This window comes from Maylandia zebra, linkage group LG17 (genome assembly GCF_041146795.1).
Source record: "Maylandia zebra isolate NMK-2024a linkage group LG17, Mzebra_GT3a, whole genome shotgun sequence".
Lineage (NCBI taxonomy): Eukaryota > Metazoa > Chordata > Actinopteri > Cichliformes > Cichlidae > Maylandia > Maylandia zebra.
Window position 1 is genome coordinate 20,247,896 of NC_135183.1, and position 27,981 is coordinate 20,275,876.

A 27,981-nucleotide genomic window follows, 5' to 3' on the forward strand; every position below is an offset into this window, starting at 1 on the left:
CCACTCACAACGGACACTAATGTTTTTGTCACTTTTTACGGAATCAAACTCAAAGTAAGGTCAGTACTTCCACGCTTTAAACGCTGCATGCTCATACTCTCTCCCGTACTCGATATATTATCCATTGTTGATCTGCACACAGCTGTTGTCACGAACGTCGCACTCGCTTACGTCATTGTCATGAGACATTATCGCAAAAAAATCACGGTTTTAGTAACGCAGTAATGCAGTGTTCCTACAGGAAAGTAACGGTAATCTAATTACCGTTTTTGCGAGAGTAATCCCTTACTTTACTCGTTACTTTAAAACAGTAACGGGTTACTGCCCATCTCTGCTTGTGACACATTAATAAGTCTCTAACAGACTATAATATTTTTGCTGTCATTTAACGGTATGCGCTAGGTGTAAGTTTCTTTTCTCTGTATTTCAGCATGTTTGAAAACTTTCTCCACTTGTGGTATTTATGTGATGTTTGCAAAATCAGTGCCAGTAACACAATCAGCTGTACTGAAAGACTACTGGGGCACAAACATACCTCTAAATAAGGAGGCAGATGCTAAAAACAGCTTTTATTTTCAATATTTGAAGAGTGATTATTATTATTATTATTATTATTTCCAGTATACAGGAGTTCTCTCCTACTCGCCTGATAGCCTGCATCATCTGTGTTTGTTTGGCATTTCAAGCTGCAACCTGAAGATGGCAGCGATGGACATTTTGCAGCAAGTCAATGTGTGGGTGGTGTGCTTTGTAAAATTAAATTCTTAAATCTGAACTTGTTTCTAATCATCTTCAGTGACTAAAACCCTCAAGGAAAAAAGTTTGAAAGTAAAATGTTAATTCCACATGGAAACATTTCTTTATAAAGAACATTACCACAAACAGACATTTACTATTTTATCCAACTGGAAGCCTCTCCTTTTATATACAGGGCTCAAAGAAAATGGGAACACTTTTTAATCAGAGTTCAGCATTGAGCCAATTAAACTTGTGGATTATTGACCTGGTTGGTTAGGTAGTAGAAGTTTTTTTTTTTTTTAATCTGTTTAAGCTGCTTTGGTGCAATAGAGAGACAACAGTGAGACAACCACCAGAACAGGAATGGTTTTACAGGCGGAGGCCAATGAGTCTTTTTTCCTCCTCATCTTTTCTGACTGCTTTTTGTTTTTACTAGTTTTGCATTTGGTTAGGCTCAATGTCACTGCTGGGGTTATGAGATGATACCTGGAGTTTATATAAATAGTCCAACTCCTCCAGGATGGCACATCAACAATACTTGCCATTGCCAGAAGGTTTGCTGTGTCTCAGCACAGTCTCAAGAGCTTAGAGGAGATTCCAGGTGACAGGCAGTTAGTCTAGGAATGTCATGGATCGCTGTGTGGCAGGCAGGATGAGGACCCAATCGCAAAACTCACACACACGGGGATGAACTCAAAAAACACAGCTTTATTGCTGGCCACGAGAAACAATACAAAATAAACTAAACTGGGAAAACTAAAGCACAAGGAGAGAGAAACAGGGAAATCCACACAGCATGAGGGAGAACGCGACGCCGAACAGAGGGAGATGCAGACAGAAATACACAGAGGGTTAACGAGGAAAGTGGGAACACACGGGGAACACAGGTGACACTGATAATCATAACGAGACAGGGCGGGGTGAACTGAACATGACATGTACAGGCGTGAGAGTCACAAAGTAAACAGGAAGTGCACAGAGGTTCAGACAGGAAGAGAGAGAGCACGGGGAAAACACAGACATAACGGGCTGGGGAAACATGAAACAACCACAAAGGGAGACGAGGGCTCATAAATACATAGAGGGCACACAGGGGGAAGAGAGAGCACGGGGAGAACTTAGACATAAGGGGCAGGGGAAACATGGAATAAAACATAAGGAGAGACGAGGGCTCACAGATACACAGAGGGGCACACAGGGGGTAAAAGCCATGAAGGGAAAACACTTAGGGAACAACACAACAGGGCAACCCAGAAAACATGGCCTAAGCAAGGAACAAAATACAAAAATACAAGGAACTAAGAATACTGGGCCCACATGGCCCAGGACCATGACAAGGAAAGCTGGATAGGGTTGTAGAAGGCCCTTAGACCATCAGCAGGATGGTATCTACTCCTTTGTGCAAGGAAGAATGGTATGAGCACTACAAGAGCAAGAATATGACTTCAAAATCAGATACAAACTTCATAACAAGCAGTGTAGACTGGGCACAGTGCTCACTCTGGAGCCCAAGTAGCATTTGAGATAGAATACCAGATTTGAAAGGTCCAACACTGGCCACCCAGCGGTCATAGGAGTCATATCCATGGAGCCACACACAGACACCCTACAGACTAGGCAACAGGACTCTACTGTTAGGTATCAGGATGGACCTATTTTTAGATTCTACTCTCATGTAGTAGGTCCCGAGTTCCCCCTGGTGCACATCAATGCCTGGCCTTGTGGCAGCCTGTAAAAGACAGTTACAGTTCATGGCGGATGAAGGAATTGATATCACTGACTAGGGATGGGTATCGTGTAGGTTTTATCTGACACCGGTGCCAAACCGGTATTTTTGAAATGGTGCCGGTGCTTAAACGGTGCTCGAACCGGTGCTTAAAGAATGGAGAACACAAACTTTGTCCAAAAGCCTCTCATGTTTAGCTGGGTTTTTTTTTAAAAAAGATAACAATGTTAGCCTTTCCTGCAAATATAGGGCATGTATGGTATCGTTCTTGGCTGGAAGCAGTGCTTAAACAATGGAAAAAACACAAACTTTGTCCAAAAACCTCTCATGTTTAGCTGTTTCCCCGTTTTCTTTGGTCATTTTAGCCTTTTTTGGCCAGGGTGAGGGGAGTATCTGGCATCAAACAAGAAGACAGCCACATGTAACTACAACGGTGTTTGCTAGTTCACCTTACATGCATTAATTTAATAATGTGGTTAGCCTACTCAACGTAAATACTTGGGTTGCAGTCACGTGGTTCTGATGACGTGCGGAGGCAGCGCGATTTTTGAGTGGAGGGCGGAAGTAAACATGGAGGACACTGTGGAGAGTCAGGAGAGCAGCTATTGTGCAACTTTAGACCCCGTTTCTCGGGAGAGATATAAACAGATAGTTAAAAAATATATCGGACGTGATCCGTATTCTTTGAAAATGTCCGAATACACCACAGAAGTAAAGGATTTGCCTACTATCGACGCTGTGGATATCACCAACTACTTGGTCCTCCAGACTTCTTACTACACTAGGGAGCAAATGAAAGCTTTCAAGAGTCTGGAGGCGTACAATTTTTTTGTCAGCGGGTGGGTCCACAACCTTGGAACAAAACGTCTCCGTGATGGATACAGTTTGGTGTTTGCAAGGGTGAGTGTTTGTTCTTATATTGCTTTATCTTAAACACGCTAACAGTTAGCGTTAGCGGCTTTAACGTCAACAAACATGCCAAATCCTTAGGACTTCGTTAGAGTGACAGTTGTTTGTTTCAAGGTAAACCATTCTCAGAGGTCTAACGAGACACCTCTGAAGACTTGGGTAATTGCAAAGGAGGATGGAGAAGTGATTGCAGCCCATTGCAATTGTATGGCAGGGTTAGTAGCCTAATTAAGTAGGATGTTATTGCAATGAGAACACACACATACACACACACACACACACACACATATACGCATAGGGCACTGCTAGCATTTTGCAGGTGTACTTCAGTAGTAGTGGGGAGAGAGTGTTTTCTTTTAGCTAAGAATTCATCAGCTAAGAATTTGTGTGATTGCCTTAGATCCCTCATGACACTCAGATGCATTTTTCAGATAGAGGGTAGAACTATTCAGTCATGTCATCACCTAGATAATGATTTCTCTATAGGCTGTTGAGAAAGAGTTAATGAATAAACATGTTACTTCAAATAAAGTGCCATTGCACATTAGTATTAGTAAGCTATGCATCATCAAAATGTACTGTAAATATTGCATTTCATGTTAAAAAGATTATGTGCTCTATTTCCAGACTATCAGAATCATGCTCGCACGTTGGAGCTGTTCTTTTTGCAGTTGAAGCTGGGGTGAAAATGAGAGCGACATGCACATCAGAGCAGTGCAAGTGGCTGATGCCATCTCATGTTAAAAAGGTAAGCCAAAAAGCAAAATGTAGGATAAAGAATGTTATATTGGGACTTCATGTGACAGTAGGATAAAATATCTTCCCCTATACTGCTACCTTGTCGTGGTGGGGAAGCTTGAGTGCCTCAATGACCCTGTAGGCTATACCGGCGGGGGCTTCAAGCTCCTAGTAGATCTAATCAAGCCGGGCATATATAGCGTTTTGGAAAAGAGCTTTTTAAATTTTAATGATCTTCTTTGGCTTAATTTTTCCAGATTCCTGCTTGCCCAGTAACTCTGATTGACTTCTCTTCAGCAAAGTCAAAAAAACGAAAGCTTGAGTGTTCCATTGATGGCTGCACAAGTACACAAAAGGTTGGGAAATCACTTCCATGCCCAAGAGTGCAGAGAGATTCAGAGACATACTGTAGGTTTTTTGAGAGTTTAAGCAAAAACTGTCCAAGGAGTGCAGCACTGATGTCTAGGGAACCTTACCACAAAGAATTTGTCCCCCAGTCTAGCATGCTTCCTAAAACTGTGCCTGAGTACAGAACACCAGAGACACTGCAGCTCCCCCCCAAAGACCTTGAAGAGCTATGCCTGGACTTCCAGCTTGAAGAGCTCACCCTGTCCCAAGTCCAGGCTGTAGAGAGGGCGACTCGAAGTCAGAGTGCAAGCAGTATTTGGTTTAGGCAAAGAGCTGGACGCGTAACTGCCTCTAAGCTGAAACAAGTTCTTAAGACCAACCCCCAGCAACCATCAAAGAGCTTGATCAAGGCCATATGCTATCCAGAGGCATATAGGTTCACCACAGCTGCTACAAGGTATTTAGGGTTTGATGTAGGGTAAGGCAGAGTTAAGATTTGGGGTATGAAACTGTCCATAACTGTAACTAAAAAAGTGTTATGAAGATGGAGGTTAGTTATAGGCTTATACGGCTAGGGTTATACAGGGTAAGAACTAAGTATAGTTTAGGGTAATGGCATATTGTATAATACATCACTTTACTGTTTTACACATCCAATACTAAGTAATAATTTCCTTTTCATGTTTGGCATGTGTACTGTTTATAGTTATGGATGCAAACATGAAGCACAAGCCAGAGGAGCATATGAGAAGCTTATGAGCCAGGAGCATGCAGGCTTCTCATGTATGGACAGCGGTCTCTGGCTGAACCCCAAGTGGCCATACATGGGGTCCACCCCTGATGGGATAGTCACTTGTGACTGTCATGGAACTGGCATCTGCGAGATTAAGGTATTGACTCTGTTGTAGTCAAGGCCATAGGTGTGACATCTTTCCATAAGAATCAGTGAACTGAGTAAAAATGCAGGAAATACCTTTTCTAATTTCTAATCTATTGTTCAATTAAGATAAGATGAGGCTTTATTGTCTGTCTCAAATAGACATTTGTTTTGGGCAATGAGAGATTATGATAACACAGACCACACCCATCATCTTTGCTTCTTCACTGTTTCATCAGATAAATCTTGATTGTTGTTCTCATCACTGTGATTTTAGTGCCCACACTCTCAGAGAGATGCGGTCAACCTGCGCATGCGTGCTGGGGAGAAGGGCTTCTGCCTCATCAGTGACGGGGATAATGTCACACTGGACCCAACTCATGACTACTATTACCAAATTCAGGCACAGCTTCACATTGCAAATGCAGAGTACTGTGACTTTGTTGTGTGGAACCGCAATGACATATTTGTTGAAAGGATTTTGCCTGACCTTGAGTTTTGGGATGATGCGATTCCTAAAGTTGAGTGTTTTTTTAGAAACAGTATACTCCCAGAAATACTGGGACAGCAAGTTACAAACATACATGTGTAATGTGATAAAAGGACGACAACATAATGACATTTTGAATATTGTTATGACCTGATGGTAGTCATTATGAGTTCTGGCTATTGTATTTGCTCTGACGTAGCATTAGAGCACAGATTGTCATTTAATTTTATTGTACATTTAATTGTGTCATTTAAGTGTTGTGTAACACTACACAATGATTAAATGCTATTGAGGCAGCATAATAATACATTGGTGGTTTATTTACAAGATTAGACTTTTAAACAAATAAACAAAATAGATTGCAATCCATCTCACAGTATAATACTGTACAAACTGCCAGCACAATATGACAGTTGGAGAAAAATATTTCATTTGAAAACATTTACAGACTAATCAGGAGTCAGGACTTAGGTACTACTATTACTCTACCCTGTTCTACTTATCACCAGAGCCAAGCAGCAGATACTGGACACTACTCTTCCTCTCCACCCCCTTCTGTGAGCCGTGACAGTGACAAGACATTTAATTTTTTTTAACTGATTGATTACCACCCACCCCCCTTACTCCAGTGGGACAACAGACTCGGAGAGATTTGATAAGGCACAACAAATTACCCCAATCTTGTCGATCAATGCATGTGTCTCACCTGGCTTTGTGGACATGTTCTCTATTGGCATAGCCCTGCTCTGCAGAATTTGATATTTCCTCCTGACTAAACCTATGACTCGCTCAACATGGATACGCAAATTGGCTATTTTCCTTGTCTCTGCCACTTCATAGGCTGACAGCTGTTTTCTCCCTTTAGTGAATGCCGGTGTCTGTAGTGAAGCACAGTAAAACCCCACATTATCGCCAATATTGAACCCACGATCTGCAAGGACAATATCTCCAGGTAACAAGTTCTTTAGGAGGCCACTCTCTATTGTGATCTGCTTATCGCTAATTCTCCCTCCCCAGGCAGAAGATATGTAAGTGACGTAGCCTTGGGGGGCAACACCAATCAAAAATTTTACAGTGTGATGGTGCTTGTAGTTGGACCAAGTTTGAGCTTGTGCAAGAAGATTAGATGGTCTCTCAATAAAGACTTCAAAGCAATCAACAATCACAGCCACTTTACATCCAAATGCCTGTCTGAAACTCAGTGGCATCGTAGCTTGAAGAACATGTCGCTCTGGCCACTCAATTAGGAACTCTAACCTTTTATGAAGTATGTCAATTACTTTATGCCAAACTCTAGAAGCAGTGGACAGAGAAATATTGAACCTGAAAGCTAAATCTTTCAGGGGCAGATTTAGTCTCAGCCTCAGCAAAACTAGTATGAATTGTTCAAATTTGGACAACAAAGACATAGGTCCCGAGGTGATATAGGGCTCGCACAGTTCAAAAATCCGAATTAAAACTAAGAAGTTGGGGAGCCCTGTGTAGAACTTTGTCTTGTCTTCATTTTTTTCAAAAGCCTCCTGGCTGAACTGTGTGTCCAGAGCCTTGCTCCGAAGATCAACCAGCTCTGCTGTGTTCTGTCTCAAAACATCCTCCATCTTCTCGATGTCATCCATCGTCAGCTCTGTCTGGCATCCAGCATCCGCACAGCCTGCAATATAACAGTGGGGGAGCATAATCAGCATAATAGAGGCAACCTCAATTTTTACTCATTTTCACTGTAGGAGTTTTTTAGTGGGCTATTAGAATCTGGTGTAATGTGTTTAATTCACTATGTTAATTTAATGTAATTATTTTTTTTAATCAACAAAAAAACATGTTGCGTCTAAACAAAAAATATATTTATATGTTTCTCACCACAGAAACCTTACATTACGGATATCTTTACTTATCTGTGAAAGGAGACTGTCTGGAATCTGGCAATATAAGAACCACAGCAGTGTACAAAAACCTGTGGTGTGTGCCTGACGGTAATAAGTGCCACTTTTTCTTTTTTTCTGAATAAAATGGTATGGATTTACTCTGTGATTAAAAAATCACAAACATGTAATATGTAACTTGGACCATAATCATTACAGATAATGGCATCTTTTTCTCTTTGACATGATTCTTGTTTGTTTTACATCTCAGCACAATATCTTACCTGGATAAGTGAATGTCTCATTCACACTGAAGTCTTCTGGTTGTGGATTCTCAGCTGGAAGCTGCAGTTCGGGGTTCTCCACTGTCACTAGGCTCAAATCCGGGCTCTCAGCCGTCTGTTGCATATCCAAAATCGCCTCTGCACATCGATGCTGTTCTGCCTTAAGCTTCATTCTTTTATCTCGTTTGAGAACTGATTCCGATCTGGGTTTTCGTTCGTAGCCGAGATTGACCGTCGGAGCCCAGTCCTCCGACTCTTCGTCATCCAAAGCACTTGGGCAGCCTATAGTCCCAATCAAGTCAATATTAGACTACTAACTTAAAAGCACTAAGTAAACGAGAATTTAACGACAACATAATGCTAATAAGTTCGTTTGCAAACATAACATTACCTCTGACGAAGTGGTCGCTGCAGACACGGGCATTGGCAGACTCTGCTCCTCCCGACTGTAAACGTAAATTTAAAATCCATTTTTTCCTACGTTTTTCGGTTAGAATTTTCCATTTTTCTCCTCTTCGTTGGGCTATTTTTGGTACCCTAAAATACCGTTTATCAGTTTCTCGGGTCGACCTACTGGAGCATCCGTAAACACAACAGGACAAAGGCATTTTGCGTACTGTCTGTCTGTGATTTTGCGCTGATCTTTTTCACTTCCGCCCTCCAGTCAAATTTCGCGCTTTACGTCGACGTCACGTCTAGGTCAAATGAAACCCAGCTATTACACACGGACAACATTAAGCTACTCGCCCAGAAAAGAACGGCTGCTGCTGCCATCATCATTCATCATCATTTCTGCTAAACTGGCAGGGCTAGGGGCCAGGACTCTCCTCTTCGGGTTCTCGGGGGATGTTGCTAACTCCGGGTCCGATAACAGGCACCACACCCACAGTAGATGTGTTGGTGTGAGGTCTCGCAGCAAGCTATCAAATACGGTGCATTTCTCGGCTTTTAACAAAACGCTATACGTCGCCAGGTTCGTCATCAGATTCGAGGTGTTACCTCCTTTGCACAGTATCACAGTATCACCTTAAAGCACTTGTTGCAGGCTGCTGAGTTTGCATCTTTTGCTCTGAAGTACAGCCAGACTTTTGACTGCTTCGCCTTGGGCATTTTTACTTTGTAGCTCTGCTCTAAAAGAACATATGTACCTGGGCTCGCCTACTATCCTTGCAAAGGTAAAATGATTGGCTAGAATCCAAAGTGTATGACATCTCAGCAAAAAATGCCATCCCTACCACTGACTGCTCCCTCACCTGACCTACATCCAATAGAACTCCTCTGGGACGTTATGTTTCGATCCATCCGATGGCACCAGGCTGCACCTCAGTCTGTCAAGGAGCTCAGTGATTCCCTGGTCCAGCTTGGGAGAAAATCCTTACAGCACTATACATCATCTGACTAGAAGCATGCCCTGACATTATCAGGCATCATTTTGTTGCATCACTTTGATTTCAGGGGTCTTTTTGAAATTCAGCCCACTGACGGTTGATCTTCATACATCCTTTTGTTCTTAAGACATTACCCAGTCAACACCAGTGCAGATACCCTGGATGATTTTTTTCCCATTGAAATCATTGATTTGTTGTTTTTTTTAAACAAAGTATATAGAACCAGCTTTCCAAAGAAATTGAAGACTGAAAGTACAAAACAAACCTCTCTGCATTGAATCATACTTGTTATCAATCTCTGGCTCTCTTCCTTTCTTTTATCCTGTCTTCCTCCTCTCGCCCTAACCAGTTGAGGCAGATGGAAGCCCCACCCTGAGATTGGTTCTTCTGGAGGCTTCTTCCTGTTATAAGAAAGTGTTTCCTTCCCACTGTTGCCAAAATGCTTGCTCACAGGGGATCATATGGTTATTGGGTCTTTCTCCGTATGTATTATTGTAGGGTCTACGTTACAATATAAAGCACCTTGAGGCGACTGTTGTTGTAGTTCGGCACTGTATAAATCAAATAAAATTGAATTAAATTGAATTATTAACATCTTTATGTTCCATCAGGTAATGACAATAAAGAATATAATGCAAGCAGGAGCTACTGAAGGGGTAGCTTCCGCCACCATGGACGAAAATCATTGTGTCAGAATGCCATTTAAGCTGTCCATTAGTGAAGACATATAATACAATAAACTCTTAATTGTTTTAAAATCTATCTGCCTATGTTAAAATAACCAACACATTGTTGTGGTTTGAAGTGTTGTAGTATCATGATAGATTTATTTATAGCACAGAACATAAAGCAAAAGCTGAATAACATTTAAAATGAAGTTAAACTGAAAGTACTTATTTGAAAAAAAAAACTAAATAAAAAGAATGATATCTAACTATATGAGTATATACTTACACCAGTATTTACATTGTCCTTCATTAAAAGCATCAGTATTCATATTTTTTCATTTATACTTATATTTGTAAAATTGATCATTGGTTGTTATAATAGTACTACTACTACTACTACTACTAATAATAATAATAATAATAACAACTGTGTCCCTTTCCCCCTTAATAATAACTGTGTCCCTTTCCCCCTTGATGCGTTTTTTCTTCAGTGCAGCTGTTAGAAGAATACACTTAGCATACTCTTAGAAGAGTTCACGCTCCAGCACTAACAGTCATCTAGACTTCTTCTCTTTGGATGAAGCTTAACTCTCCATTTCACCTCCCAGTAACGCACACGTTGCTGCTGCTTCAGTCTCTCGGGATGATCAGGACACAGCTCATCCACTCACATACACTGTCACCATTGCCAAGATCATCATTCCCAGCTGTAAATCAGAGAAGAACCGGAGATTAATATTTTGTTTACGGAAACTCAGTTTATTCGCTTTGTTGATGAAGCACCTCCAGTAAAACATGCAGCAGAGGAGCAAATGTGCGGTGTAACCGCTGTCCTCTCAGCTCTCATGTTAAGATGTTGGAGTGAATATATTGAACTTCACACAGAATTTCTACATCAAGTTTGTTTCACTCAAATTCACAGTGGAAATGAACCGATGAGAATCTTTAATACTTCATTGCACTTTAATGATGAGATTCTTGCTGTTTAAATGAAACAAAGAATTTCTGTGCATTAATGAACATCTCATCAGCTAATAAATAAACATGCAGGCTCTCACTGAATATATCTAGATGAAGCCACTGACGGGGAAAAAAATGCAAATGCAACTCTGAACTTCAAAAGAACTTCTGCTCTGTATGAAGACTAGATGCAGATACTAGATTATTAAATGTAACAGTGGTTCTCTGAACAACAGTCCGCAGATTTATGCTCCCACACTCTGATGAATGAGAACCTGTTTCTTTAAATCTTATAAGACTGTCAGCTACAATCCAAGTTTATATCCTTAGACTTGAACACAAAAACAGCAATCATCTTTACAACAACTCAAACACATGCTCACAACAAAAGCTACAGTAGGCTGCAAAACCGGCAGAGGGAGATATTTAATGTCAAGCCATCATCATCATCATTTTTATTTATAAAGAACCTTAAAACAAACATAGCTGATGCTAAGTGCTATAGATTGGAACTAAATAATAACATTTACACAAGATATAAATGAAAGCCAAATAAAGGAAAAAAGTAAAATAATTAATTAGTTAGTTAATAACTAATTTAATTCAAAGCCAACACTTGGATGATAGAGATTTACAAGAAAATTTTGATTATATATGTGTTGACCTTTCATAATAACTGTGTTTAGTACAATACCAATCAACCTTTACTAACCTTGGGGTATCCAGTTTATAGTGTAGACTCCTCACAAGTTTAGAGAGTTGCTTAACGTCTGAATCCTGCAGGTTGTTGTCACTCAGGTTCAGGATTCTTAGATGTGAAGGACTGGACCTCAGAGCAGAAACCAGTGCAGCACAGCTGATCACTGACAAATTGCAGCTCCTCAGACTGGATAAACAATAAAACATCTACATATAATCAGTGATAAATTATATCAAATGTGTTCAGGTTACTTCCCCAATTTTTGTCAGTATGTAAACTGTACTGCACGTGGGAAAAGCTACTGAATAAAGTCTACTCCAACATTAAACAAGGATACAGCACCATAACAACACCCCACCTGTGCTAGTTGGACCAAATATCCTTGTTTATGTTACCAGCCTGCCTACCAGAAGGAGTACACCACATCTATACTCTGCTATATCTAGTACTGCACAGACACCATCACCACGGCATCTGGGTGTATGCCAACCAAAGGTTTGGAAGGCAAGTGCAGTTAGGACCCTGTTGAGGAACAGAAACACTGCCTTCAAGTCTGGTCATGTGGAACTGTACAGTTCAGCCAGAGTAAATCTAAAAAAGGGCATCAGACAGGCCAGGCTGGATTATAATAATAAAATTGAGGACTACCTCCACAGCAACAACTTGAGTCGGCTGTGGCTGACTTATTAACTACAAACCCAGACCCAATGCTGTTGATAGTGACGCTGTGCTTCGGGTTGTTGTCACTCAAGTTCAGAACATGAACCACTTCTTTTGAGAAACTGGCCAAAAGTTATATCATCCAAGGACTTCCACCCATATTCGACAACACCAGTTTGCATGCAGGGATAAGAGATCAACAGACGATGCCATAGCCACAGCTCTAAACAGGACCCTGACCCATCTGGAATACAAGGATATTTATGCCAGGCTTCTTTTCATCAACGTCAGCTTGGCATTCAACAAAATCATCCTTAAGAGACTGATAACAAAACTTATCAACGTTAGCCTCCCACACTTCATTTGCCTCTGCATTAGTGGCTTTCTCAGAAACTCACCCACATAGAGTCACAGTAGGGTCTCACCTCTCCCCAACACTCAGCCTCAACGTCAACTTAAAACAGGGATGTGTGCTAAGTCCCCTACTGTATACGCTACACCCATGATTGCACTCGCACCCACCGAAACAACTCTATCAGTTGTATGTTGTTAGGGTTGTATGTCCACTTCTCAAACTTGTGCAATCAATAATCAAGCACACACACATATCTACATATGTTAATATGTACATATTAACCTCCTAGGACCTGGCGTCCACATATGTGGACATCACATTTTGGGTTATTTAGACCAAAATACTCAATTTTGCTTTACAAGGGCCTGATATCCACTTACGAGGACATTATACTGCTACTGTTCTATCGAAATTTAAAACGAATATCCTCATATGTGGTGCTCATTTTTCTTAGAAACAAAAGAGAAATCAGAAATCAAAGAGAGAAATCAAAAATGCATGCCATGGAAGATTTCAAGTCTTAGGAGGTTAAATATGTACATATTTAATCATGCTTATACTGTATTTATTTATTAGAAACTCTTATTTTCTATTTCTATATTGTTATGAATAGATTGCTTTCTTTGCTTTCCTTGTTTTTCTTTGCATTGAATAGAACAGCATATAATATCAGTGTGTTTTTTGCATAATGACAATATAAAAAAAGATTCTAACGATTCTGATTTAGCTAAACATTATTTGTCCTTATTAAATGAGCAATCCCTAATTTCTGATTTTCTTTGTATCTGTGTGTATCCATAATGTAATTATGTATTAGAGAATTACAGAAAGTGAACCGACCTCAGAGTCTCCAGTCTACAAAGAGGAATCTCCAAAAAACCACAGAGATGCTTCACTCCTGAATCCTGCAGCTTATTTACACCCAAGTCCAGATATTTCAGATTGGAGGGGTTGGCCCTTAAAGCAGAGACCAGAGTAGCACAGCTGATCTCTGACAAACTGCAGCACCACAGACTGAACAAAGAAAAAAAATGTGGATAAAATCAGATACAATTCAGCCACATATGGACAGTTTTTAAATTTGCACATAAACCATACGTTCCCTCATCAGTAAGAATTTCTTATTCATTAATCATTATCATTTTCCTCAGTTTTGAAGGAGGAAATTAACTATACTATACACATAAATTATAAGATTTTGTGATAGCAGACAGTAAGCAAACTGACATCAGAGTCTCCAATCTACATAGAGGAATCTCCAGAAAACCACACAGCTGCTTCACTCCTGAATCCTGAATCGCGTTTCCACCCAAGTCCAGATGTTTCAGGTGGGAGGGATTGGATTTAAGAGCAGAAACCAGAGAAGCACAGCCAATCTCTGAAAAACTGCAGAGCTCCAATCTAAATAGAGAATAAAACATGCAGATAACATACAGTATATTTTGGTCATTTATACATGGAACTCATGGAAGTCTATCAAATTTAGGTTTATCAGTAGTCACAGAATAGGTTAACTGACCTCAGAATGTCCAGTCTACAGTTTGAACTCTCCAGAAAACCATATAGTTGTTTCACGCCTAAATCCTGCAGGTCATTAAAGGCCAGGTCCAATCTTTTCAAATGGGAGGGGTTAGACTTCAGAGCTGAGACCAGAGCAACAGTGCTTTTCGGTGACAAACCGCTGAGCTCCAATCTAAGTAACAAATAAAACAATAATAAACAAATTAGATGTGGAAAGGTTGGTAATTTGAAGTTCAGGGAATCTTCTGTATACGGATGTGACTGTTTAGCAGGCATATGAAACATTTATTTAATTTAATAACTAACAGTGGCTATTCATTTTAATATCTGTGCCCAACACTAGTCTTTAGTGACCACAGAGCAATTTATATTCCAATAAAACGTTGATTTTTAAATGGATGCTACACAATGGAAATGAATTAATAATGAAATTTATAATAGTAACAGAGAGTAAATGACCTAACCTCAGAGACTCCAGTCTACAGTGTGGACTTTCCAGAAAACAACACAGCTGTTTCAGTCCTGAATCATCCAGGTTGTTGTTGTAGCTCAGGTCCAGATCTTTCAGATGGTAGGGGTTTGATTTCAGAGCAGAGAATAGAGCAACATGGCTGATTGCTGACAAACTGCAGCTCTCCAAACTGAATCGGGAATAAAACACGTTATTATAATATTTTTACCTTCTCTCAATCAAACGAGTACTTAGTATCTGTCTTTCTTTCACTTTCACTTTTATACTCATGTTTGGTCAGAGCGTGAAAAGGTGTTTGGCCCCTTCCTATTTTATTTTTTTAATTGCATATTTGTCATACTTTAAATATAAAGTGATTTTAAATTATCTCTTTAGTTTTAATATTACACTGATCTATTATTCAAACAATATTATGCACACCAACCTAGTCCTTTGTGAAAAAAATAATAGACATGGGTTTCATAGAGAATTGTGAAGCTTTCTGTGGAAAAACCGGTCTTGTGGGGAAAGCTGGCATTCATCCTACTTTAGATATAAATGACATCATTTCTATCACATCATTTCATCATTTGGTCAAATTAATAACAAAGTGATCATCCTGATTTGGTACCAGGAAAGAGAGTTGCAGTCTCACACACCTCTCTGAAGTTTCCCTCTTTATTTTATCCCCACAGAGACTGTGTCTGCTCTCAGATCATCATCAAACAAACCAAAAATGAGCATATTAAAAAATAATAATATAACACCCTAAACTGCTTCAAAAACTAAAACAATTAAATGTGGACTATTAAACATTAGATCTCTCTAAGTTACTGTGAGTAAATGATTTAATAATTGTTCAACATATTGATTTTTTCTGCCTTACAGAAACCTGGTTATGGTATAATGAAAATTTAGTTTGTATAAATCAGTATACTGAGTTCAACTAACTTTCAGAATCCTCAAATTTAGTCCAGTTCAATTAGATTTTATTTATACAGAGCCAAACCACAAAAACAGTCACCTCAAGGCAATTGATATTCTAAGGTAGACCCTAGAATAAAAAAGCACAGGTTGAGGAGGAGTGGCTGCAATTTTTCAATCCAGATTATTTATCAACCATGTTTATGAAGCCAGTTTTAGTTCTTATCTATTCCCCTCCTGGTGCATACTCATACATACAGAATACCTTTCAAAATATATTTTGGTTGGTCTGTCAATTTACTTTCTGGCCTTTATTTTGCACTCTAAAATTTGAGTTAATGATTAAACATGTATATCTTTAAAACTATTGACTGAGTTGAATATTTAACTGGTCTTAGCATAAAAATTAATTTCAGAAATTTGTGATGGATACATTTAAAAAACATTTGAGTATTAAATTAAAAAAATGTAAAATAAATTCCAGCACCCCAGCAAATAAAATCACAAAACAAAATATCATTGTTTTAAGTTTTGAGTACTGTGTCTGTCAGGTTTCCTCTTTCCTTTTGATAGTCCTTGTCTCTTGTGTATAACGTTCAGTTTGCTTCCCTTTCCTCTTATGTCTAATTTGTTCCACCATGTTTCCCAGCTGTCTCCACTCCCTAATCTTCCCCTTGTATATATACTTTCTCAGTCTCTGAGTATGGAGGTCTGTATGGGAGCTGTTAGTGCAGAACACCACATGAAGAAACTAAAGGCAAGACAACCTGACACATGGCATTGCATCAGGTAATGTAGAGTGTAGGATTTAACCTATTAAACTATGTGCACAATCTGGTGCCGAAATTCGAGTCCTGGATACCCAAAACCAACATACCGTAAAGGAACTGGAAAAAGATGGGTCACTCCATCTGACAGCTCTAGAGTCAGGTTATAAGGGGAAAGCTTTACAGTTCAATTTATTGAAATATCTTCAGAAATAGTAATCAGCGAACTAACCTCAGAGTCTCCAGTCTGCAGTTTGGACTCTCCAGAGCAGCAAAAAGGTTTTTTGATTCTAAACCCTGCAGGTTGTTTCCATTCAGGTTCAGCTCTGTCAGGTGGGAGGGGTTGGACATGAGAGCTGAGGCCACGATTGCATAGTGAGTCTCTGACAGTTTACAGCCAGAAAGTCTGTGATGACACATATTACAGAACAAGTTATTATAAAGAACTAGTGTTTTGTGTGGCATGTTCCAAAGTAAGATGTTATTGAACAAAAGAAAAAGAGCACAATGGTGCAAACTGAATCCAGACAGAGACAAATTAATATCAGCTCTTTCCACACATCTGCAGACAGAATGCTTACACAAACCTAGTGAAGTATACGATGTGCAGCCAGAGGCGGAGTTCAAGTAGTACCAATAAAATCGGAATAACACCTCTGAGCGCAAATTGGATCACATCTTGGAGAAGCTCACCGCGTTCGTGAGTTCTCAGAATCGGCTCTTTGAGCACAAGAATGACGAGACCACGGAACGTAAGTTTGATAACATCATGGAGAAGCTCACGGCTCTCCAACGGGAGATTGAGAGACCAGTGTTGGACTGTTAGAACAGCTTTGAAATTCATATGAGTTGTTCGCACTAAAGAAAAAAAAACACCATCACTTCATGCGGATACCCCTTTGGCGCCAGCTGCGGTCTCAAGGCTGGAGCTGAACAAAAACACCCTGATAACGACTGTGTTTAGACTGTTCTTCACATTCTATGCAAGGCCACCTGGGTTGGCTGGAAGTAGGGCTGGGCGATATGACCCAAAATTCATATCTCGATATTTTTTAGCTGGATGGCGATATAAGATATATATCTCGATATTTTTTTAAAGCCATAAAGTAAGAACAAAAAGAGAGTTCTTAGTCAAAGCGGTGTCCCAGATGTCACACAGGCACTTTTATTAACATACAGCATAGATGTACATGAAAAAATTACTCAAAAATAAATTATGAGCATTTATTAAATAATAATGCTCCATAAATAAAATAAAACAATGTTGTTTTTATGCATAACAAAGAGCTCACAATTGTGCAGTCAAAATGTAAACTAAAAGACGCTGAGCATAATAACAAAGCCAGATTTCTCAGCTGCTCTGTTCCCAACTTCTCCTGCGTGACTGACAGCCTGGAGTTTGAAATCCGCTTTGTAACCATGTCTCTGAATAGGTGCCATTTACACACACAATATGGTAATATTACGTTGAAGCACAGTACGTATCACTCCCCGAGGTTCCTCTGTAGCCGTAATGCTCCGACAATCCATCAAGTGGTGCAGCTCCGTAGCTTACCAAAGTTGTACTAAAACATTTTTTGACAGATTTCTGCACACCTTGTACCACTTCAAATCGGTTTGCGGTCATCAAGCACAACCAGAATTCATACATAAGGCACGCTGTCAACTTTTGAGAGAATGAAAGGATTTTAGGAGGGGCTGCACGGCATTAGCGTGGTTAGCTCGTTAACACGTTAACGCCGTCCAGCCCCACCGACGGGGCGATGCGCAGTAACTCGTTAAAGGAGATTTGCCGTGTCCATCTTGTCGCTGCCTGTAGGTGAAGCAATGGGGGAGGAGGGGGAGTTGTGTTCAGTGAAGGAGAGAGGCGAGGCGGAGTAACGTTGCATAGAGACAAAAGTGGACGAAAGAGAGGCAAACTTGTGGCTCCACAAGTATAATTATAACGTAACATAGACTATATCGATATAAAGGATTTTGTCACATCTTATATCTCGTATAAAAATATATCGATATTTTTAAAAAACTCGATATATCGCCCAGCCCTAGCTGGAAGACTGTTTACTTAGCCTGGCAGGGCGAAGGACACTGTCTCAGCTGAACTCTGGACACACACACACACACACATATATATATATACACATACAGATGTACAGTACACTCACCCCCCTCCCGCTCCAAACGCCTTCGACACTTATTCCCCTCCGATGCTGACAGTGGATCAAGGAGAACAGCGCATAGGCTGCAGGCCCGGATGTACTGTCTACATTGGCTGTCTCTCACCCTTTACCCACCCCTGTTGCTTGTCATGTGTTTCTTTGGTGTATTAAGAGTTTTTTCATGCTATGTGGAGAGGTGTTTTTTTCTGTTCTCAAACTGATCTCCCTATTGCAGCTCAGTCTGGGGGAGTTATTTTTTTCTCCTTATCTTTCCTCATGTTGTGCTTTTTCCATGTTATACCCCTCTGACCTGTCTTCCCCATGTGATGTTTGTGTAATGTATGTATGGTTGGAAGGGTAAGATGACGCTGCCACAGCTGGCAGCCTTAACCCAATTTCCCTCGGGATGAATAAAGTATGATCAATCAATCCATCCATCCATCCATTCGCTTCCGCTTATCCTTTTTCAGGGTCGCGGGGGGCGCTGGAGCCTATCCCAGCTGTCATAGGGCAAGAGGCAGGGTACACCCTGGACAGGTCGCCAGTCTGTCGCAGGGCCAACACACAGGGACAGAAGGGACAGACAACCATTCGCACTCACATTCATTCGCACATTCACACCTAGTGACAATTTGGATTATCCAATTAACCTATCCCCACAAGCTGCATGTCTTTGGACAGTGGGAGGAAGCCGGAGTACCCGGAGGGAACCCACGCAAACACGGGGAGAACATGCAAACTCCACACAGAAAGACCCCGGCCTGGTGTTGGAATTGAACTCAGGACCTTCTTGCTGTGCGGCAACAATGCTAACCACCGTGCCACCGTGCTGCGTCAATCAATCAATCAATCAATATTGATGAGCAGTTAGGCTTGTAGCACTGTAACCTCAATTTCTAGGTACAATCAATATGCCTATTTTAAGTCTCTTTGCACAAGATTTCATCTTTGTTTTTTGTTTTTGATGCTATGCTTAAACATTAACAACAAAAACACAGACATTAAATAAAGTTGTTAACTGTGTCCTCATTAGGATCGAGCAGGGGTAGGGAACTCCAGGCCTCGAGTGCCGGTGTCCTGCAGGTTTTAGATGTGTCCTTGATCCAACACAGCTGATTTAAATGGCTAAATTAGCTCCTCAACATGCCTTGCAGTTCTCCAGAGGCCTGGTAATGAACTAATCATTTGATTCAGGTGTGGTGACCCAAGGTGAGATCTAAAACCTGCAGGACACCGGCTCTCGAGGACTAATGTTCCCTACCCCTGGGATAGAGATTTGTGTTAACATGTGTAACATGAAACAATAATTCTCCTCAGTCTCTCTCAGACCTGAAGATTTTAGTGCAATTTCACATTTAGTCTATTTACTGTGGTCGTAATTAGTTAAAGTTTGTAAGCAAACAGTAATGCGTCGTTACAATGCATTGTTACAGTAATTCTTACTTAAAAAACAAACAACATTTTCAGAGCAGCTCAACAGCATCTGTGAAAATCTAACCAGTGTATTGTTTGCAATAGAAAAAATGGAATTATAAGAAAGAACAATGTGAGCATTATAGTAAGAACTTTTGAACACCTTAGCTACAAATTTACATTGATTTACAATGTTAATCAGATATTTACTCACTGAGCCTTTCTACAGTTCCTCACAGCAGGAATCAGTCTCCTTCGTCCCTCATCCGATGTGTTATACTTCTTCAGGACAAACTCATCCAAAACCTCTGACATCTGCAGCATGTAGGCCAGAGCTGAGCAGTGGATCTCAGAGAGCTCCTTCTCTGATCCGTTTTTGCACTTCAGAAACTCCAAGATCTCCTGATGTACCGTGAGTTCATTCATTTCCATCAGACAATGGAAGATGTTGATGCATCTGTCAGGAGAGGTATTCTCATTGGTTATCTTGCAAAGGTTGCTGATGATTCGCTGTATAATTTCTGGAGTGCTCTCTGTCTCGCCTAGCAGACCTCGTAAGAGTCTCTGGTTGGACTCCAGAGAGAGACCATAAAGGAATCGGACCAACAGGTCCAGGTGTCCATTTTTAATTTGGAGGGATTTCTGCATGACTCTGCTCAGAAAGACATCTAAAGACGAGATGTCACCACAATAAACATGTTCACCATTCCCTAGAAAATGCTTCAGCACTTCTGTTTTTCTGTTAGTATGACAGTGAAACATGTAGACTGCAGCCAAAAACTCCTGAATACTCAGATGAACAAAGCAATAGACTGATTTCTGGAATATCACACAGTCTCGTTTGAAGATCTCTGTACAAACTCCTGAGTACACTGAGGCCTCTGTGACATCCAGACCACACTGCTCCAGGTCTTCTTGGTAGAACATTATGTTTCCTTTCTCAAGATTTTCAAAGGCCAGCCTCCCCAGCTTCAGAAGAACTTCACTGTCAGCCTCTGTCAGCTCTTGTGGACTCGTCTCATATCCCTCATGGTACTTGTGCTGTCTCTTTGTCTGAACGAGCAAGAAGTGTGAGTACATGTCAGTCAGTGTCTTGGGCAGCTCTCCTCTCTGCTCTGTAGTCAACATGTGCTCTAGGACTGTAGCAGTGATCCAGCAGAAGACTGGGATTCTACACATGACGTGAAGGCTCCTGGATGTCTTCATGTGGGAAATGAATTTGCTGGACACCTCTTCATCACTGAATCTCCTCCTGAAGTACTCCTCCTTCTGGGCGTCAGTGAAGCCTCGTACTTCTGTCACCCTGTCAACACATATCGGAGGGATCTGATTGGCTGCTGCAGGTCGGGAAGTTATCCAGATGAGAGCTGAGGGAAGCAGATTCCCTTTGATGAGGTTTGTCAGCAGTTCACTGACTGATGACTTCTGTGTGACATCAGACACAAGCTTCCCTTTAGTGAAATCCAATGAAAGTCTGCTTTCATCCAGGCCATCAAAGATGAACAAAGGTTTGCAGACAGTGAGCTGCTCTGCTGTGACCTTCTGTAATGTTGGATGGAAAACATGGAGCAGGTCCAGAAGACTGTACCGGTCATCTCTGATCAGGTTTAGCTCCCTGAATGAAAGCAGAATCACCACACTGACACGTTGGTTCTCCAAACCTTCTGCCCAGTCCAGAGTGAACTTCTGCACTGAGAAAGTTTTTCCAATGCCGGCAATGCCATTCGTCAGAACCACTCTGATGCATCTCTGTTGGTCAGGCAAGGCTTTAAAAATGTCATGACAGCTGACTGGAGTGTCATGGAGGGCCTTGTTCATGGAAACTGTCTCCAGCTGCCACACCTCATGTTGGGTATGAACCTCTTCACTCTGTCCTTCTGTGATGTAGAGCTCAGTGAAGATCCTGTTAAATAGGGTTCCACTTCCTGTTTCTTCAGTCAAACATTTACATCTCCTCTCCAGATTAGCCTTATGTTTGTCTAACAACTTCTGCAGCAGACGACTATCTGCTAAAAGAATGAAAATCAATGAACATAAAGCAAAATATATATTATAACTGGATGTTATAGAAAAATGGACGGGGGGAGACAGGGAAAAGGAAGTTTCTTCTCAACCAGACCAAGGGGGAGGGCTACGCCTCAGATTTTTGGACCAAACCAGTCCCTCTAGGCTGGTTGGTGTAGTTGAATGCTGAATGACTTTGCAGGCCTAACGGATAAAGTCTATTGGTTTTCCTTACCATTTATGGATTTGGACCATTTCAGCTGTGCATTTGTGAGTGAGCTTTATGCAATGCACTAGAAGAAGACAAGCCACTATAGTTGCTGATGCACTTGAATTGTTGTTCTTTTTTTTAGAATTCAATTTGTTAAGAATAAAGGCCCTTTGGGTATATTTTGTGCTTTGTCCTTTGCTCATTTGGCAAGACACCAGATTTTATTTTAGCTTTTAATACCTGAACAACACAAGAAGTCCAGCTTTCAGAAATGAAATAATCAGACAGAGCTTACTTTCATAGTTTCTCTGAATGCTTGAAGAGCCTTCTAATGAAGCAGACTGGTGCAAGGTGATGGACTGTCTGCATCCACAGCTGGTAGAGACCAGATCCTTTTTAAAATCCTGATAGGAAGTACAGCAGGACATCTGCTCCTCCACACTGTGAAAACCACGGAACAATTATTCTGATCAAAACAAAGCACAGTAAAGCCAGAAGTGCTAAAATTTGATACTAGCACTGACAAATATATATCACGGTCATGATCAGTCTGTAGTTCGCTGTTGGAGCCAATCACAAAGCATGGAAAGGCTGCAGAGACTAATTTAATTGAGAGGGGAAAAATGCAAGCTTTCAAGAACAAGCCTGGAGCCTTATTTAAGACCCAGAATGGATATGAGTATAGTTGGATGTGCTACATGGAAATGTGGTTAAACTCACACTTCTTGGAACATAAAATTTCTAGCACATAGAGTAGGACACACCTACACACACCAGAGATGAAGGAAACCATCAGACTGAAGAAGAACTCCTGTTGGGCTTCGGGAGCATGGAGTGTCTGACCCATTGCTAAGGGCCATTCGAAACTGAATTTTCCCCTTGTCGAGTTTTCTCCCAGTACTCTGGCTTCCTCTAACAGTCCAAAGACATGCAGTTAGTGGAGTTAGGTTAATTGGTGATTGTAAATTGCTCATAGTAGTCTGTCTCTTTGTGTTAGCTTTGCGATTAGACTGGAAACCTTCCCAGGGTGTACCCCACCTCTCACCCACGACAGCTGGGATAGGCTCCAGCTTTCCCATGGCCCTGAATGGGACAAGTGGAAGTGAATGGAAGGGTTTAATGGCCCATCTTAAGTTTGTCATTGAGCATCTCAATGATTCCAAGAAGGCTCAAGTAAAAGTCCTGTTTCAGGTGAAACCAAAATCAAGGTCTTTGGTGTCAACATGACCAACCATGTTTGGTATAAGAGAAATGTTGAGTAGGACCCAAAGAACGGCATCCCCACAGAGGCAGAAACAATATGCATTGGGGCTGTGTTTCAACTATGTGTACAAGACAGCTTCAAAAGCAGTGTTGGATAAGTTACTTTAAAATAGTAACTTAGTTACATTACTAGTTACTTCTCTCGAAAGTAACTCAGTTACTTCAAGTTACTCGTTACTTTCAAAGTAACTAGTTACTAGGGAAAGTAACTTTGGTTTTACTCAGAATTCTCTTGTTAATGTGTTGCTTCCATAACTTTGCCAGTCTTCTAGCTTGCTTACTTGCCACAAGTGCACTGTGCCACCTACCAATAGAAAGGAAAAGATAATGTGCACATTTCCATGAGAGAAATCCCACACCTGGACCGTCATTGACTGCTGCCATGATTCTAGCCTACGTCACAGCGTCATGTGCGCCTTTTACATCCAACACAAAAACTGCAGTCGTGGTGCTTTCGATTGTAGTCAGAACTCGGAAATTCTGCCTTCTGAATAGGAAGATGTAGGTAACACCAGACTGCAGATGAGCTGCATACATGGCTGGACTGGGACAGAAAATCGTCCCGGGCATTTTGACTAGAGACCGGCCCACCATTATAGGAAAAATCATAAAGCCTTTGAATGAAAATAAACACTGTTGTGACAGTGATGTTCACTGTTTTGATGGTATATATGCATCAATCTATCAATCATTTGTTGTAAGATTCAGATAATTATTTTTTAAAAGCTAGATATTTTAAATGAGAATAAGAAAGAAAAGTATTTCTTTGTGCCCCCCTCTCCCTGTTAATGCCCTACCTGGCCCCCCTGGCAAAACTTTGCTAGACCCGCCCCTGCACAGTCACCAGCTGTCAGCTACCTAAAAAATGATCCTGGGGTTATTTGTCTCTCAGAAACAGTTCATAACTTCCCTTCAACTCATTCATGTTACCTAAAAGGTAAACCTGTTTCTCCATCACAGCTCTGATGATTCAGTAAGGACATCTCCTGGTTTCATCTTCATGTTTCCCTCTCACCAGATAACCAAACCATATCATGACCAGCAGCTTTTTTGCAGCTGTGGCTCCAGAAAACATCAGCTGATACTAGAAATTAATATTAAATAAATTCTAACAACAGCTGATCAAGCTTAAACGTGCTGCTGTTGTTTAGCGCGACATACGCTGGTTTCCTCTTTTGGCGCAAAGTGAGCGATAAACAAACAAGAGAGCCGATCAGCTGATCATTGATCAGTTTCATGATTGAAGTAGAAACGGGAGAGGGAGGGGGGAGAATGAAAGAAGAAGAGGCAGCTGTGCAGCAAAGACAGAATAACTCCAGCTTTGTGCCTTTTTCATTGTAGCTGAATTACGGGACAAACTGTTCCTTTTCACCTCAATACGAAATGCGTAATATTTTCTCTGAATACCAGACAGGACGGTTGGCAACTCTAATAACTTATGAACAAAATAAAGTTCAACATCATTAACTTCATAGCACCCACCCAGCTGTATAGAAACTCCGTCATACTAGCTAGTACGCGGTACGGAAAAAGTCAGAATAACGAAAATAAACTCCACCTAAACTTGGTTTATATCTGACCCAGATAGACTGCAGGTCATAACTTCTTACCTGAAGTTCAGTTCACACTTGGACCGGCGGCCGCCTCGGGTCTCTGCTCCTTCTGTGTCCCCTTTCCTTCATCCACCTGCTGGCCTCCACCACTTGCTAATGTTACTGAATCTGTGGAAGCTCCGCGATAGCCATCACACGAAGTAACGACCCTATCTAAATCCCAGTAACGACTAACGCGTTCCTGATTTTGGCATAATAACTAGTTACCGTGCTCGTTGCCACAATAATAACGTAGTTACTGTAACGCGTTACTTAATAACGCGTTAGTCCCAACACTGTTCAAAAGTGGCCAATGGGTGGGGCCATGTAGTGCAAAATCTTAGACAAGGACTTCCTTCCTTCAACCAGAACACTGAGGATGGGTCATGGTTGGGACTTCCATCATGACAGTGACTCAAAGCATACCTCCATGTCAACAAAGAAGTAACTAAAGAAGCACATTAAAACTCGAAACTCAAGTCTTGGTTTGAAACAAGTTTGCTCAACCAGTCTACATGTATTTTGTGCACTTTTTCGAAGGTATCAACTTCTTGGTTTGTCCACTGAAGGATCCTTCAGGAGAATGGAGTATATGGCCCATTACTATGGGCTCTGCAGTGTCTACATGTTGCCTATAGCAAGAGCTTGGTTTGCATTTCAGGGAATAAGTCAAATATTCTAATTTGTGAAGACTTAAAGTTTACTGTATTTTACTATACTGTACATACTATATTCACTATTTAGGATACAAAGTCTACTAAAAACAAAGGTTTATAATTATGTATTGCTTAATTTGTGTTTTTGTGCAGTTGTTTGTTTTGCTTTGTTTTGTTTTAACCATCATGCCTCTAAAGAGACTAAAGATTTGAAATCTTTATCATCCAAAATCTGATCTTTATGTCAGGAAATCCTGCTTACTTATATTTAACTGTGCATGTATACAGATACATTAAAATAGAAGAACTCCTTATCAGTGAGCTTTTCACATCAGATACCCACATAGCAAAATTGGTATGGCCCGGATCTGGCCCACACGATGTGCTTACACATGGCCCACATACCGCAAAGAATGACGGCCCTTTGTGGGCCCAGATCTGGTTTGCCAGAGGTGGCCCACACATGGGCCAGCACAAGGCCAGTTGCAGACACACTGGTGGTCCTGTGCTGGCCCAGAACAGTTTCAGGTCTGGCCCCAGCTGTCAGCCTAATGTGTACCTTAATTAAGCCTTGTAATAACAACATGTGCATAATAGTGCAAACGTAACATGACAAAACTCTGTTCAGACAGTGAACATACTGATTCTTATAAAACATTTTTCAACTCTCCCAGATTACTCAAAGTGCTCTATACAACATGCCACATTCACCCAACCACACACTTTCTCTTAACTGAGTGCTTCCTAACTACATTCATACACATTCACACTCACGACATGCAGACTGGAGAAGCCAGGGATCGAACCACTAAGCCACCTGAGCTACAGCCACCCACTGGCAAAGATGAGTAAACCCTCACTAGGTTTTGGATAAAGCGTACAGTCACAAAGCTGTCAAACATGGCATTTGGGTCTTCTAAACAAACAAACATGGCATTTGGGTCTTCTAACTAAAATAGGAAAATAGGAACATAAATAGTGCATCATTGCTAGACATGGCCCACATTTGGTTGACATACACCCTGCCATAACACCAGTCAGTCAGAAGTGCCGGCTTGATGCCGGATCCCGGCCAGAGCTGTTTTCTATGGGCCTGGGCCAAATTAACCAAACCAAAATCCGGCCAGATATGGCATGCCATCGCATAGACAGGAGCGTCATTGCCAGACCTGGCCCACATCTGGTTGACATACACCCTGCCATAACAACCGTCAGCCAGAAGTGCCAGCTTGATGCCGGATCCTGGCCAGAGCTGTTTTCTATGGGCCTGGGCCACATAAACCAAACCATAATCGGGCCAGATATGGCATGCCATCGCATAGACAGTGCCATCTATGCCAGGCCTGGCCCATATCTGGATGACATACGTCTTATCATACCAGAAGTCAGCCAGCAGTGCTGGCTTAATACCAGATCCGGGCCAGACCTGCTTGCTGTGGGTAAGTTTTTTTTCGTGTGGGGAAATACACAGATTTTCAACATCCTCACAGAAGATTTGCATTGTTAGAGTTGAGTGAAGGTGGTCTAAGAGTTACTGTAAAACAACAGTGGTTCTCTTATCATGAATTGTCTTCAGCTTCATTTACAGAATAAACACTGCCTTACTTTGTGTTTGAGAGTCCAGGTTCTTTACTGAAGATTGGGTTTTCATCTTTGGACTGGTTAGTCTTCAAAGACACACAGCTGGATCTTGAAAGCTCTGCACTGTGTCTGCGTTGCTGACTGCTGGAAACACAAACAGAAAAAATCATACATTTGTCTTGTGCATGTTCCTGTTGTTTGGTACTGAGCTTCTTCTCCCTCAGGGTTGGGTTTATGAGGCTAAAACATGTGATGTCTTCAGTAAATGTTTAATCTTTTCCTCTTCAATCCTAATCCTAAACTCTGATCATGACTGTGTAAGGACTGAGAAACAGTGAGAGTGTAGTGCTGAGAGAATAGTATTACACTCTGATTATTACCGTCCCCTGTGTAGTCTTTCTGATCAGACCCAAATCTTTGAAGCAGCAGCAGAAAGAATTTCCACTGAGCAGCCTTTATATCATATAAAATCTGACGTTAATGCATGTTTTTATGTTATCCTGCTCACTTCTCCCACCGTACTTATGTGCTTGCTTGTGTATAGTTACAATGAAACAGAAGCACTCCTTCACTCCTTTGTCAGTAAGTTTATGTTGTGCTTTTTAATCCAAATAATAGTATCTCCTGCCAAATGATTCATCTTCCCCTTAGTTTACAGAAGAATCAGTGTCCTACTTTATGTCTGAGGGTCCAGGTTCCTTCAGTTCACTCATCGTTAGTCTGAGAAAGAAAGCAGCGA

At 41.0% G+C, this 27,981-nt stretch overlaps 3 protein-coding genes across 4 annotated transcripts; 1 reads left to right on the forward strand and 2 right to left on the reverse strand.

Annotated features, from left to right (window-relative positions):
- Nucleotides 1-2,963: 2,963 nt before the first annotated feature.
- LOC143413360 (uncharacterized) lies at nt 2,964-6,076 on the forward strand. Of its 2 annotated transcripts, XM_076876259.1 has the most exons (6): nt 2,964-3,364; nt 3,488-3,588; nt 4,001-4,121; nt 4,369-4,916; nt 5,166-5,349; nt 5,614-6,076. In XM_076876259.1, the coding sequence occupies exons 1-6, from the start codon at nt 2,987-2,989 to the stop codon at nt 5,926-5,928; spliced, it is 1,647 nt and encodes a 548-aa protein (XP_076732374.1). In that variant the 5' UTR covers nt 2,964-2,986; the 3' UTR covers nt 5,929-6,076. The 2 variants fall into 2 exon arrangements, 1 of the variants encoding a protein (XP_076732374.1); XR_013093993.1 differs by lacking the exons at nt 3,488-3,588; nt 4,369-4,916.
- Nucleotides 6,077-6,125: 49 nt separating this feature from the next.
- LOC143413361 (uncharacterized) lies at nt 6,126-8,577 on the reverse strand. Its single transcript, XM_076876260.1, has 3 exons — nt 8,361-8,577; nt 7,970-8,251; nt 6,126-7,477 (listed from the first exon to the last, which is right to left on the reverse strand). Exons 1-3 carry the CDS (start codon nt 8,575-8,577, stop codon nt 6,447-6,449), a joined length of 1,530 nt encoding a protein of 509 aa, XP_076732375.1. The 3' UTR covers nt 6,126-6,446.
- A 1,617-nt stretch (nt 8,578-10,194) lies between these two features.
- Nucleotides 10,195-27,958, reverse strand: LOC101477801 (NACHT, LRR and PYD domains-containing protein 14-like). The gene is made up of 11 exons (XM_024805788.2): nt 27,918-27,958; nt 27,267-27,386; nt 22,446-22,591; nt 20,150-21,944; nt 16,596-16,769; nt 14,686-14,862; nt 14,220-14,393; nt 13,928-14,101; nt 13,541-13,714; nt 11,698-11,871; nt 10,195-10,732 (listed from the first exon to the last, which is right to left on the reverse strand). Exons 1-11 carry the CDS (start codon nt 27,953-27,955, stop codon nt 10,723-10,725), a joined length of 3,156 nt encoding a protein of 1,051 aa, XP_024661556.2. The 5' UTR covers nt 27,956-27,958; the 3' UTR covers nt 10,195-10,722.
- Nucleotides 27,959-27,981: the final 23 nt, after the last annotated feature.